This window comes from Chiroxiphia lanceolata, chromosome 6 (assembly GCF_009829145.1).
Source record: "Chiroxiphia lanceolata isolate bChiLan1 chromosome 6, bChiLan1.pri, whole genome shotgun sequence".
NCBI classification, from domain to species: domain Eukaryota; kingdom Metazoa; phylum Chordata; class Aves; order Passeriformes; family Pipridae; genus Chiroxiphia; species Chiroxiphia lanceolata.
The window spans coordinates 15638687-15653289 of record NC_045642.1 but is presented as its reverse complement, the minus strand read 5'-3'; the positions used below and the strand labels follow the sequence as shown (position 1 = coordinate 15653289).

Below are 14603 nucleotides of genomic sequence, written 5' to 3'. Positions count from 1 at the left end.
TCTTCCACCCTGAAGACTCAGGCCACTGGAACAGGTCCTGTGACACTGGCTTAGAGCCCTTTCTCAGTCAGCTCTCAGGCAATTTTGGCAGCATGCTCCCCAGCTGAGGGGAGGAGAACAGAGTGCTCGCACCTGCCCCTATCTCTGAAACATTCAAGGTCACCTCTAACAAAAGCAAAGAGAATGACAAGGGCTGTTTCCTATCTGTTGACTGGAATGTCAGTGTATTTTTTCAACATGTTTGTGCCAGGAGTGGGAAGCCCTTGTTGGCATGGATAGTGTAAGGCAGAGAGGCAATACATACAGAGAACAGAAATGCAGAACATTCTGTGTGTTTGCCTGTGGGCTGTTGGCCCATAGTATTAACTGGGCTGGGAAATGTCCCAGGGCTGGCTCAAGGAATAAGGTACAAAGGGAAGAACATTAAAGCCTGACCCAGTGATACACAAATACTTGCCATCATCATCTGAGAGCTCCTGCACTGACTCTGGTGTTGAACAGCTGCTCTCTGTATTCTGGCTGTGGTTGGACGGCTGATCACTGGTTTTGCGGCGCCTGCAGTCCTTGGCAGACCTCTGGATTAAACAGGGATTACAAGAGTCTCAGTTGCTGTCAAATTGGAAACTCGGGTGTCTGCTTTAAACAAAATAATTCGGGGTGCTGGGAAATACGTGTGAGATTAGGAAGTCTGACTGCTTTCTCAGCAACTCCTAGTAGTTGGACTCCTGACAGCTACTTAAGGATATTACACACATGCCCTGTAGACAAGCATTTCCTCAAATGACAACATCCTTAAGACACCTATCCAAATATACTTGTAGCTTTAACTGACACATACTGGTGATGAACCTTATAGTTCCTTTGCTGACTTGTGTACCCACTCAACTACATACATAAGAGAAAGGATGAAAAGAAGAAAAAATTAGAATCAAAATTCCCAGGGAAGATTTTTCAGAAGGGGCATGAAGGATTTAAATATCATAGAAATTTTATGCCTAATTTCTTGATGCGCTTCAGAAAGTTTCTCCCTACCTCTCAGATGGGTAAACCAAACCCTCTCACCAGAGGGTCTGAAAAGCAGTTATAAACCTCAACTTCCCAGTGCTTCAGAGACATTCAGATTCAGGTATTATAAAAGAAAAGTCTACATACATAGTAAGATACAAGTTTTTCGGTGTGATATGGGTTATATTTAGCTAGTTCAGCAGTTCAACGTTTAAGAAGTGTGTTATCAATTACATATATTACTCTAAAGATGAAAGCAGTGAGATAAGAAAGTATCATCTCTGTTTAAGGGAAAGGATGGAGAGAGGTTTCTTGTCTTGTCTGAGAGAAAGTAAGTGATAAAGGCTGATGGCAAAGACTGAAATTGAAGTTGCAGGATCTCAATTCTCCGCTCCAAAACCTATGTGAAGTTTTCTGCTTTGGAACCTCTGAACTGTGAAGTTCAGCTCAGTCGTGTGCAAAACCCACTAAAGGGTCATTTTCACTAAGATTAGGTGGAAAAAAATGGATAGAATATGTCAACCAATGATTATAATTATTTGGAGTTAATGATGGTATGATGTTGCAGGTCTACAGTCATAAGCTGTATTTATCCAAAACAAACCTTTCAGCCTATGCTATGCTTATATGAAAATGCTGTAGAAGAGGGCTGTGTATTTAAACAATCCTAAAGAATACTATATTCCCCAAAACAGGCTTTTTACCTTGTGCCGAGTAATTTGATTGTTTATGCAGGTTGTTTTGTGGTTTGGCATCCTTGTAGATAAGTGTCTTTCCATTGTCTGAAGTATTCCATCCTTCTCAAATTGGGCAATGTCGTTCAAAGGATCCCAAGGCCTTAGACTTTTGAGACCAAATGAAAAAAATACCATCAGAAAAGCAAGAATCCCACACCAGGTGTGTTAAGACCAATACACTAATTCCACATGCCTTAGGGCAGGCAATCATCCCTGACAGTAACCAGAGTTTCCAGATACAGTGACAGGAGTAACACATACTTCCCTCCACATTCACAGTTCCTTGCCATGAATGAGGGGGGTTCAGTCTCCAGAGGCTTCACCCTTCTTGGCAGGGGAGGAGATCACAGTTTTTAACTCTGCTTGCACAGTGCAGAAAATCTCTGCTAAATGACTCCACAGGCATAGTGGATTTTCCTTTGCTGAGCCCCCATTTCCAGCTATTCCCAATTAGCATCAGAAATATGTATTACAATGATGACATGGAGCTCAGAAAGGGCAAGCTCTGGACGTAGTTTGGGAAATGGCAGGACTCCAATTACAGGTCTGTAACCTTGCTTGCATCCCTGGGGACTCAAGCAGTGAGGTCTGCTCATAACCCCCAACCCCAGCACTCACTCCTCGTATTTGTAGCGCCATTCGTTAGTTGTGGCATCGTGCTGGAAGAGCAGTGGCTTCCATTCCGTGCCATTTTCCCTCCGCTCCCGGGCAGCATTCCTCTGCTCCTCCTCCAGCACAAATTTTTCCTGTGTTGCCTTGTGTTGATCGCCTTTGTTTATTGCACTGGTAACGTGCTGCCAAAGCCTAGAAATAAACAGGGAAGCAAGTTAAACCACCTCAAAACCAATGACGCATTTTGCCAACTGGAACTTCAGAGCAGACACTTGTCTGGTCTATTGTAACAGGATTGTTCTGCCTCAGTTTTGGCTTGAAAATTAAAGAAGGGCAACACTGAATGCTATATAAAACGACCTGCTGAAGTACAGGGGACTTTCTCTTACATAACATCACCTACAATATTCATTAAATTCTTCAGTGTTGTCTGTGCGAGTTATAGGATCGTTATGCTCAATTCACCGAGATCAGAGGCCTCTTTAGAGGTGATAGATGGAGAATCTGTTCTCTTCCTTGCCCTTTCAGGCATTTCAGTTTAGAAGCCTTTGTGTTAATGCCTATCCCCCCAACAAAGGCTTTATATTTAAAGTTTAAAAGCACTGGAAAACAGATTTGTGTGCATATCTTGCATGTTGTACTCCTATATAGGATTAGCTACCAGATCTGCAGGCAGCTGATTCAATCTGCAGGCAACGGACAGGTCCTTGTGCTCGTGAACTGTGAGTACAGGCTTTCACCCGCACTTGTTTTCAGCTGCCAAAGGATACGTGATCCATCATATGATGTCTCACTGAGCCTCTGCCCTGGGGAGAGGATCTGCCTTTTACAAGAGAAAAATCATTACTTTTTTTTTTTTTTTTTGCTATAGCCAAGCTGTGATAGGCCTCTCCACAGTTCCTCTAACCAAAGCACTCTAATCTTCATTTCAGATTGGAAATACTTCTGAGACTAGCAGCTAGCCCTCCCAACACATTACCAAGTGGTTAGACTATGCACAGGAGATCCAGGCTGCTCCAGTATTCCCAGCTCCACAAAACACTCGTCTTCCATTTAGAAGATGAATACATTACTGCATTTAATTTGGAGCTCGCTGTGAAGCTCTTAATTTAAAAGGGATATTGATGCTTTCATTATATTTCTATCAGCATACATTAACACACTTCCAAAAATGCGGCCTCTTAGATAATTACTGAAGGCAGAGGAACACTTTCCTTTCCTTTTTAACAAGTCACTCCCATTTTTCTGTATATGAATATTTTCTCTCAGAAACAAAGGAAGGAAATTCAATTCAAAGTCAGTGATGAGGGTGGGGGAGGAGTGGAAAAAATGGCCTGAGAAAATACTGAGGTGGTGTAAAGTCCGTCCTAAGGAATGCAGTGGTGTAAAGTCCTCTAATTCTAAGAACCTCAGAGGGACATGCACAAAACTGTTTGACAAGGGCAAATTACTCCACCAAGAGCTGCATGTGCCAGGCAAAGAGACCCTCCACGGTGAGCTGCCTAGTGGTATGAGCTTCAGAGGCTCTCCCACATTTGTGAAAATAGGTGATTTTCAGGTGATTTCAGGTGGATTAGATGGCAATTTATTCATACAAATGTCAGCATAAGGAGCTCGGTGGAATGTCTGTTGGGGTCTCTATTTTCCCTTTTGCCTCTTTCCCTTGGATGCATGTATCATTGTTAATCTCTGATGTAGCAAAGAGGGTCAGCTCTGGCCATAACCTGGTAAACAGAGAACTGGAGATTCTTTGTCCACAAGACTGAGATTTCTTGTCTCCTTTAAAAAAATCTTCTTCTGAAGATTAATAGAGAAATGTACTGCAGTCTGCTCTGAAATGGCAATTGCACAACCATAAGTTACAAATACAGACTTTATTGCCCATAACGTCCACTGTTGTCCAGAACAAACTATATGTTCCTATGTTTTTATTTTCATGCAATCCCTTTCTTTACCTATGAAAAGGTGAATCTTCTTACTGTGATGTGATGCAACACCAAAATCAGATGCCCACAGAGAGGTGGGCATGTAATGCAGAGCCAGGCAGCAAACTGCATGTGCTGGCTTGGCATGTTGCCTGGTGCTGGCTGACCAAACCGGAGAAGTGGCAGGACTAGCTGGTTTGAAGCCAGCACCACATAACGTTGCTCAACAAATAATGTTCTTGCCCAGCAACTGGTTTGGTGACGTATTAGTCATTCCTTCAATTTTCTAAGTTGTTTGCCAGGACTACATTTTTAGGTAACCTAGATCACTAAAAAAACCTGGTGCAGACTTCATCAGAGATCTCAGCTGAGATTATGAAGCAGGGTTAAACATACATTTAATTGTATTCTTTCATAAAAACCTGTTATGTGGTTCAAACTACTGCTTCTCTTGATGCCAGGACTTTCCACAATTCCTGCACCTGGTTTAAGATCCTGTGGTTGAAACAACCCTTCTTAACAAGATATCCAACCGCGGGTTGACACCTTGACCTTCCATAAAGTGTTCCAGCAGTTACAGAGACTTTGTTCATGGTCTTTGGAGTCCAAGCAGAGTTGTTATTTCAAGCAGATAAAATGTAGCCTCCATAATTTGTCTGCCCAGGTCCCTGGTTATTTCAGAGCTATACCTCATGAAAATACTCCAGAGCTAATAGCCTGGAAAAAAATAGGTAAATGGCTGGGTAATATGTGCAGACAAAGCAGGTCACTGCTTTTCCAGGACTGTGCTGAGGAATTGGGAGCCTTCTGATCAGAGCCCTGCCCCCGGCAGGGAAGAGGCAGCGAGACATTCCACGGGCTCCCTACCTCTCTGACTCAAAGTCCGTCTGCTCCTCAAACAGCACAATGTGGCGCTTCAGCCTCTGCCTTCGTACTTCACTGGTCGGGTTCCAGAACACTTCTGCATTCCCGCTTTTCAACTCATTTATATGCACTTCCCCATCCTGAGAAGCAGAATTAGGTGAAAATGTTAATGACAATCAGAAACACAAGGCAGAAAACAAACCTGACAAATGGAAGCTGCTTCTGGATTTTGATCAGGGATACAGCTCGATTAGGAGGCTTATTTCCCCCTCTATCCCATAAAAATCTCACTGAATGCTTCCTGAAAGTTTCTAATAGAAACAAATGAGGTGAGGCATTCCAGAAGCACTGGCAGAATTAATCACAGAATAATTAGAAAGGGACCCGGTCCCTCCTATTAGTCTTGTCCCCAAACATGGGGACAAGAAGCCCTAAGATACTCTTCTTTCCCCACGGTTCCTCCCAGCTACCACCCAGCACATATAAACAAGAGCCCTAGCTCATTTTCCAATATTTCTTCCATTCCTCAATGCTGAAATCTCACACAGAGCCCCCTGAAATAGCATCCTCTCCAGAAAGGAGAGCTAAAGCTGAGATACTCTTTCACATTTTTCTTCTTTTGAGTTTAGCCAGGTTTTTCTACTATTGCTCCTGAATTTCATTTAGTTCTTCAAAATGTCAGCAGTCTTCAATTCTTACTCCTTGCCAATTTACTTGGCAACCAACTACTAAGCAGCACTTCCCTGATCTGAGGCTGGCTAGACAATATTGTTATGCCCCTGCTTAACTGATCTGCTTCCCAGCCTGGCTCACAGACACAGCAATGCCACAGAGCCAGAGAGGGTAGTTTACAGAATGAACAGCCTGACACTGACTGTGAGTGGAATGAATCGGATGGTTACAGCTAATGAGTAGTATATTGGTGCCATTCAGCTGCCTGGACATGGTGTGAGTATCAGGCAAACCTTATTTAAGTCATGACTACTGGCTTTGCCTGTAGCTGCCTAATTTCTTTGCATCCCATTGGCTGCATTTCTCCCCCTGCACATGTTTTGTGATGTATGTCTCAAAATGTGAAATACCTTCAACCCTGAGGGACTACCATCCCTCCTCAAAGCCTCCCTCAGGACTTCCTCTGCCATATCCTGAGACGCCAGTTCCAGCACTGATCTGAGGTCCTGAAGAGACCCCCAGCTGCAGACAGGAGGAGGCAGGCAGGCATTATCAAGCATCACTACATGCATCTCTAAGGGGCATATACAAAGCACGCAGCTGCTGCTGTGATCCTAGGACTGAGAAGCACTGGAATTTGCTTCCCTTCTTTATTCAAGTGGGTTTTCAGGTCCTGAGACAGAGAATTTACCTTTCAGATGCAAGCGTTTCTGTCAGGAAGCTGGACAGTGTCAGAGAAAATCCAGGAGAGCAGGCCAATACTCTCAGCAGGGAGGGAGGAGAACAGGCACCCTTCCTATCAGTGCACAGCAGCTCCTCTATTCACAGCACACAACTGTAAACAGTGGCTCACAGAGCCACCCTTTCAAAGCCATTTTAACTTCTTTTATACATCGTTATAGTTTTGTGCACCATAACTAACTGGGACGAAGAACAAGGGAGGAATAAATAAACAGAAGGCTGGAAGCTGAGCAGCACACAACCACGTGGCTCTGTGCCCCAGGGGAGCCCCTCCTTACATATTCTTGTGGATGGTGTTTGCAGGACCCTCCACAGACAAGGTACTCCCCAGCCCAGCACAACTCACAATTGCCAAGGCCCATCCTGCAGGAAAGGGAGCTCAGGATGGAAAAGCTACCCAGGCACAGGGAGCAAATCACTTTGTACAAGCCCAGAAAGGGCAAATATCCCAATTTCAAAATGGGCATTAGCTTTTTATGTAAAAAGACAGATGGTCTGAGGGGACGAGTCCAGTACCAAAAGCTACACTGTGGTTAGGACCTCACTACAGAAAGGGCTTTATCCAGGCACATTTCACCTGACCTATTTTAAATACCTCCTTCAGGATGAGACAAATCTTGTCTCAGAAGTGGCAATTTCTATGGACTGGAAAGTCCATTACAACAACTGTAATGATGATGTAGATGTCCAAATGTTGCTGAGAGAAGAAATACCTAGCCAATGTCCAGCCCAAAGCCCAGTGCTCACTGCTTTTGCCACAGTTACCAGGAGTTTCAATGAAAACTAGACCACATCCTTCACCATGCAACTTTATTCTTTTTGGATTTGCACTCAAGGGTGACTTGAAGTAATTCACTTGTGTATACTAAGTGCACAAAGGTTTAGGTGCTCTGATGACAGTTCTGAGCTGCACATGCAATAGACTCTCACTGAGTTTATGTCTCTGTCCTTCACCTCATGAACAGAGGAATAACTGTCTGCTATCATAAATAATTATTTTCAAACCCTTTGAATTCAAAACCCTGTAAATTCAAAACCCTGTGAAGTTCTTCCCTGATACTGATGTAACTGAGGGAGTACTGAACACACCAAGACAAAAGGAAGCCTCGTGATCTTCACAGTCACACCTAATACATACTATATTTCTTGCCATCAGTGCTCCTCCTAAGCCTCAGACCCTGAATACAGAACCACTGGCTTTGATGAAAACCCTCCTTATTGTTCCCAGCTTTGACCCATGCTCTGAGAATGCAAGTGGATGGGACTACTGAAGTGTAAATGACCTTGAGAGGTACCTTGAGAGGTGTGTCCTGGAAGAAGCAGGACACACTTGCCTGCACTCCCTGAGGCTGGCAGGAAAAGGCAGGACACGGCCCTTGGCAGCACCCATTCCATCGCAGGGAGCCCGCCAAGGGCTGCCATCCTCCCATGCACCCTGCTGCCATGAGCACTTAACCTGTCAGCAACTTCGATTATCATGTGTTACCCAGTGTCCATTGAGACTTGCTAACACTTCTTCTCCTGATTTAATCTTCCCAGAGATTTGATTAATGCTCGCGCTGCCACCGAAGAAGGGCTGTCAGGGGAGAATAGGAACAGAAAATTCGATCAGTCTAGTGAGAACTGGAAGGAACCAAACACAGTGATGCAGCAGTAGGGAAGGAAAGTGCAACCTGCTTGACTTCCACTATTTCTGGGGAAAGGCAGAATGAATTCTAACATGGATTTTGACTAACTCACATTGTGCCCTCTTCCTTTTGTTTGCAACACCGAAATCACTGTAGCTGCAGGAAGGGAGATAAACCTTCAGGTGCATCAACAGTCAGCAGTACAAGGCCTCACTTTCATTGCAAATACACTTATTTATTGTCAGCTAGACATTGGGATAAGTGTATGTGGACAAGTCCTTCCCATTGTCCAGAATCACATTACAGTTTGCACTCTTATACTTGCAGCCTTGTTCAAAGAAAAGGAGCAGCACTAATGCTGACTTTTCCTGCTTATGGGACAGCAACAGCAGTGTGGCAGTGCTGATGACTGCATCTGTGTCAATTTGCCAATGAAGAAGTTCTCACCAGCAGCAAACAAAAAAAAAAAAAGAAAAAGGGTATTTCCAGAGTCAAGGAAAAGATTCTCAGAACAATGGAAAATTCCCCTCATCTCCTGTCTGCCAAACACAGGAAACAGCAGTGATAAGTGACCAGCTCTTCTATTCATACCACACAACATTTCTTCAGTCATTTTAGCAGCTACTTTCCAATAATATTTGTGCAAAGAATTTTTTTTTTTTTAAATAACAATACAAAACCAAATTTCACACAACACCCGTGGATAAAGAAATCATGAGTATCTGAAGCATTTGCAATCCAGCAGAGAACTGGTACATATCCAAATTAATAACGAAGTTATAGGGTTTACCTTTAACTTCTAACAATTATACTAAAAAAGGTAGGTGAGAAATACTCAAAGCAGAGCATGTAATTAAGACACAGGGTCCTTTCTGAGTCATCTTCAGATTCAGGGTATTGTTTTCAAGCTAAAAAAGAAGGGTCTGCACTTTAAGCTCTGAAGTGTTTGTAGGTAAATGACACTGACCAAAGTCAGGGCACTATCCCGTTGGCCTCAACACAGTACACCAGGCCTCTGGGAAGAACAGGCTTTAAAGACAAGCATGTGCAAATGTCAAGAAAGTGCACAGGGAAACAGTTCACTTTGTAAAAGGCAAATAAAGACAAAAAATTATTATTGCCCTGGAAAAAATGCAGTTTGCAAAAGACTCCTCTAACTCCAGTGATCTCTTACGTTTACATGGCTAAGGCTGCAACTCTGAAGTCCTGCAGTCTCTCAGTTCTTTCATTTTTTTTCCCAGGCAAGAAATTGTTAGTTGGAGCAGAAAAGAAACAGATACTCCTTAAAAAGCAAGTTAACTGCCCAAGGAAAGTTACAGGTTATCATTTTCCTTTCCAAATTTGAATACATGTAGTAACATGAATGCTCAAAAATTCTTCCATTTTGCCTGCATACCATAAATCTGCATCATCAGGCTTTCTAGGGAGGGACTAGATACGTGAACAAGTCAGTGCAAGGCTTGTCAGTGTGACAGCCACCTTGCTGTATTTTTCAAGCAGAAATAATTGTACCTGCCTGAACAGAAACCATGCTGTCAGCACCAAACTTTCAGAACGAAGTTTGGCCAGTAGCCAGCCGACAGTGAAAAAATCATGCGTAAACTAAGGCTTCCTGGGTTCAAATCAAGTTGCATGAGGCAAAACTGACTGCAGGGTGATGCCTCCTCTCCAGGTAGGCCACGCTGTGGTGCACACACACATTGCTGATATAAAAATGATCTGGTGTGTATGGTCAAACCCTGCCTGGGGCACAGGGGCAGGTATGAGACCCATTCAAAATGGGGGTCACAAAGTCTCTTACCTTCAGCTTGAATTCCAGTTCTGCCCTGTGGTTAGTTTTCTCACAGTCAATGGTAACTTTCCCTCCGAGCTCCATTGTCATGGTACCATATAAAAGTCCTGAAAGTTAAAATAGAGGCTTAAGAAAGGCCCCAATGGAAACTATCTGCTTTCTCAGGTCAACCCGGCTCTCACTTGACACGCTGCGAAATTCACCACTTGGCTTAAAGTTCTGAAAAGCCAGAATTGAAGTTTCTGGGAAATGGTTGTTTACTATAAGCATGAAGAATCCTCCTGAGTCTGTATTCCCCATTTATTACACCAGCTAGGAAATAGCTTGACTCACAAGTGCTGATATTGCACCTGTGGCAAGCTGAAAGTGGGACAGGAAAAATAAAGAAGGTTGTGTCCTGCAATTTTATTTATACCAGTGCTTAAACAGACCCAGTTGCTTCTCACAGGGTGGATGGGGAAGAGACAAGCTGTAATGGGATTCAACAGAATCTGGGAGACCAGTAGTCATGTAGGGGACTTCTTCTTATACATGTTTACCATTTTCTGAAGAGGTCATTTGCAGAAAAATTAAAACTGACAAGAAAAAGACTTATGCACTGGAGTGCATAAGTGTGATTTACAGAAGTCACTGTTTTCAGGTACCAAGCCCCTCCATAAATATTAACTTTGAAGTCAAGGTGCCAAATTAAAAAATATTCATAAATCAAAATTGGATCCAACTGCTGATTTTATCACTGTGGTTGAAATGCCACCGACACAGCTTCCTGAGGAGAAATGCTTCCTGAGGAGCAGTGAATCAGCAGCCATCCCCCAGCCTCGGTGCACACTGGCTCAACAGAGCAAAGCCACACAGTAATAGGCATCAGCCTCACTGAGACAGCTCTTACTCTGAGGAATACGATTAGAGTAACAAAGAAATTGGAAGAGAATTCAGAATTTTCCTTTATTCCCAGAAAGTGAGAAAACATATTAAATAATCTCAGTGTTAACATAAGAAAAACTTTTATCCTCAGAAGCTCAGAAATGTAGTCTTATTCTTTCCATCTCCACTTTATCTGCAGTGCATATATGCAGTATTTTTCCGTTTCTGTGCAGTGTTAAAACTAATGCAGATGGGCCTAATTCCCTCCTCAGCTCTGCACAGACAGAACAAAAAGACTTCAGTGAGGATGACCAGTCTCCTGCTGAGCACTGTGACTCATGTGTGGAGCAACTGCTGTCTGGAGTTACCAGTCCCTGTGGTGTCACTTATTTGAGAGGGGAGAGCCAGTGCAAAGTTAGTCAGTAAGATACCATTGTATTATTCTTTCTGTTTGCTTCCTATTTGATGACTCATAGCTTACCTTTACAGTGGGCGTATGGCATAGTAATTATATAGTCTTCCCCTCTGTTTAGAAACATCAGCTTTGCTTTCCCATCCAACAGTGCAGAAAGCGAGTTACCTATAATTTAAAAGAACAAATACATATACATTAAAAATGCATGTTATACTTGGTCCCTCATTCTACTTTAGAAAAAACATTTTCATTTAAATGTCAGTCATTAATGAAAGAAAAGATATGAAATGCTCATAATTCAGGACCCTGCAAATCATGCAGTTGGAGGCAGGCAGTTCTAACAAACTGCTGTGTGGCTCTCATTTGCTCTGGCATTTAGCCCCTGTTGCAGAAAGAGAAGCAGATTAAACAGATCACTAGTGGGGTGCAGAAAAGAGTTATAATGCTTTGAAGTTTTTCAGATCCTTCTGTTCTCACAACTTTTCTGATTGTGTATGATCCCAGATAACAAAAAAAAATGCCAGAAGGACAGCAAAGACTATTTACAAGTGTTTCAGCAAATACACTTAGTGGAAGATAACAATAAAGAGGCATTTGTCTAAACAAAAAAACTATTTCAAACAGCAACACAGTTCCAGAGTCTGGAGTTGTGCTATTAGCATTGATATTAAAAGATTCAAGGACATTTTGAAGCTCTGGGGTTCAGCTCTCAGGGACCTGGGAGCTAGATAAAGGGTGTTACATTTATACAGACTTCTGCACTTGTCGGTTGGATGGTCAAATAGCTGTAAAGTGACTCAACTATGAGCACACACAAAGTGGTCTGACAACCAACTGCCAATACATTCTTACAAACTTTTGCTTTCAGAAAAACAGGCTTTTAAAACTCTCAATCTTTCTATCTGGTTTGTTGTTTTTTTTTTTTTTTTTTTAATATCAGTGTGGTTTCACACTGGAATGGTGGAAATGGGGAAAACCTATGAGAGCCAAGACAAGGAATTAGGCTATCCTGATGCTGGATCTTATAAGCATTTCTTTGATCTTAACTCTCAACGCACTCAGGAGTGATTGAAAAACAAATGAAAACCAATGCCACAATATTACCTGGGAGATGCTTAAACTTAATGCCTTACCATAAAACTTGGACCTAGCTAGAATGCTGCCAGTAATGCAGAATCCATCCTTCCTATTGCTGACATGAAAAGCTGACACTGGCGGATGATGGGAGACCTAGAATAAAAATAGGCAGAGGTCATTCAGAGCAGGTTTTACAGGCTAAATAACTGTAAAAATTTATTTTTACAGTGAGGTGGGTGCACACACAACCTCACAGACTCCAGGGAGAGCACAAGACAGAGGTTGCAGGACTAAGCTCTATCTGCACCATAACCTCCATGTTAAAGGAGGTAACATGATACCTGTCCTCATTACATATGAGAACGTTAAATATCTAAATTTTTCCCCCACCCTGTATTTTCTTGAGCTTGTACGTGTGAGATCACTTTAGGCCAACAGGTAGAGTGTCAGATTTTCAACACAATAAATGAACAGTGCAGAACTTTTGGCCAGCATTTGAATAGCCTCCATAAAATGAATGCAGTGGCTAAAATAAAAATTTTAGCAAAGCAAAAATTATCTGATTAAATAGGAAAAAAGTGCATGTGAAAGAGGGAGTCTCTTTAGCAAAGTCCACATGGTTCTCAGATCCCTGCAGAGGGCCCTGAATAGGTTGGAGAGTTGGGCTGATTCCAACGGGATGAGGTTCAACAAGGCCAAGTGCCGGGTCCTGCACTTTGGCCACAACAACCCCATGCAGTGCTACAGGCTGGGCACAGAGTGGCTGGAAAGCAGCCAGGCAGAGGGGGAGCTGGGAGTTTGGATTGACAGGAAGCTGAACAGGAGCCAGCAGTGTGCCCAGGTGGCCAAGAAGGCCAATGGCATCCTGGCCTGTATTGGGAACAGTGTGGCCAACAGGTCCAAGGAAGTGATTCTTCCCCTGTACTCAGTGCTGGTGAGGCCACACCTGGAGTACTGTGTCCAGTTATGGGCCCCTCAGTTCAGGTAGGATATTGAGGTGCTGGAGCAGGTGCAGAGAAGAGCAACGAGGCTGGTGAAGGGACTCAAGCACAAGTCCTGTGAGGAGAGGCTGAGGGAGCTGGGGATGTTCAGCCTGGAGAAGAGGAGGCTTAGGGGAGACCTCATCACTCTCTACAACTACCTGAAAGGAAGTTGTAGCCAGGTGGGGGTTGGTCTCTTTTCTCAGGCAACTATCAGCAAGACAAGAGGGTATGGTCTCAAGTCGTGCCAGGGGAGGTTTAGGTTAGATATTAGAAAGAATTTCTTTACAGAGAGTGTGGTCAGACATTGGAATGGGCTGCTCAGGGAAGCAGTGGATTCTCCGTCCCTGGAGATTTTTAAAAAGAGACTGGATGTGGCACTTAGTGCCATGGTCTAGTAACCGCAGCGGTAGTGAATCAAGGGTTGGACTTGATGATCTCGGAGGTCCCTTCCAACCCAGCTGATTCTATGATTCTATCCCTTTATTAACACTGAAACTGTCGAAGTACATTTTCTCAGGCCAGTTTACTTTTGATCTCTGCCCTTCGTTTATTCACAAAGACATAGAGATAAGCCCTCAATTTACTCCTATTAAAATCATTATAGAAAGTTTAGCAATAAAAGACAGAAGAATTTGTGTGTTCTATTGCCCCTTTTGACAGAGGTAAAACAACACACATTTTATCAACAATAAGAAAACAGTAGGACAGAATCCCATAGAAAAGGTCTTTATTGAGGAAGCTGATGTTATATATATGGGACACCTGCTTTTATGGTCTTGAGTACCTACCAGACCTCACATAACTTCTGTAAATCTGAAAAGAAAAAAGATCAGCAACCAGTTTACCGCATGTCCTGCTCTGGATATTTACACAAAGCTTCAAGTTCCTCTCCTAGGGTGAGATGTATTTCTATGCATGGAGGTGCAAAGAGGTTGCAGTTTGCAACACCAGAGCATACAAGTAAAGCAACTTACCTGTTCTGCTATGTAAAATGTGTGACTGTTCGTCTGAGGGTGAAACCAACAGCAGCGAAATGTCTCTCCCAGAATAGGGTTGTATGGCTTTTTTATTCCCTGAAAAACCAAGTAATCATAACCTGCTACAAATGAAGATTTGCAATACAACTCTACAAATGGCCACAAAACAATATAATAATTTTCTCCCTGATGTTTTAAACTAGCTTACATCTATTCTCCTAATCTAATATTTTAATCTGAGCCATGGATTAATCTGCTATTCTCACCAATTTAATATTTAATACTGCCTGATCAAAGCCTTACAAGATGAT

General features: G+C 42.9%; 1 protein-coding gene across 6 annotated transcripts in view; it reads right to left on the bottom strand.

Moving 5' to 3' along the window:
* Positions 1–14603, bottom strand: part of OSBPL5 (oxysterol binding protein like 5) — a 177471-nt gene that overhangs the window by 2609 nt on the left and 160259 nt on the right. For all 6 annotated transcript variants that reach the window (XM_032690058.1, XM_032690052.1, XM_032690053.1 and 3 more), the window contains 9 exons: positions 14290–14388; positions 12389–12485; positions 11322–11420; positions 9986–10083; positions 8043–8132; positions 5147–5283; positions 2361–2546; positions 1710–1848; positions 458–575 (listed from right to left, as the gene is read on the bottom strand). In XM_032690058.1, coding sequence (XP_032545949.1) covers positions 458–575; positions 1710–1848; positions 2361–2546; positions 5147–5283; positions 8043–8132; positions 9986–10083; positions 11322–11420; positions 12389–12485; positions 14290–14388 — 1063 coding nt within the window. The remainder of the gene's footprint in view (positions 1–457; positions 576–1709; positions 1849–2360; positions 2547–5146; positions 5284–8042; positions 8133–9985; positions 10084–11321; positions 11421–12388; positions 12486–14289; positions 14389–14603) is intronic.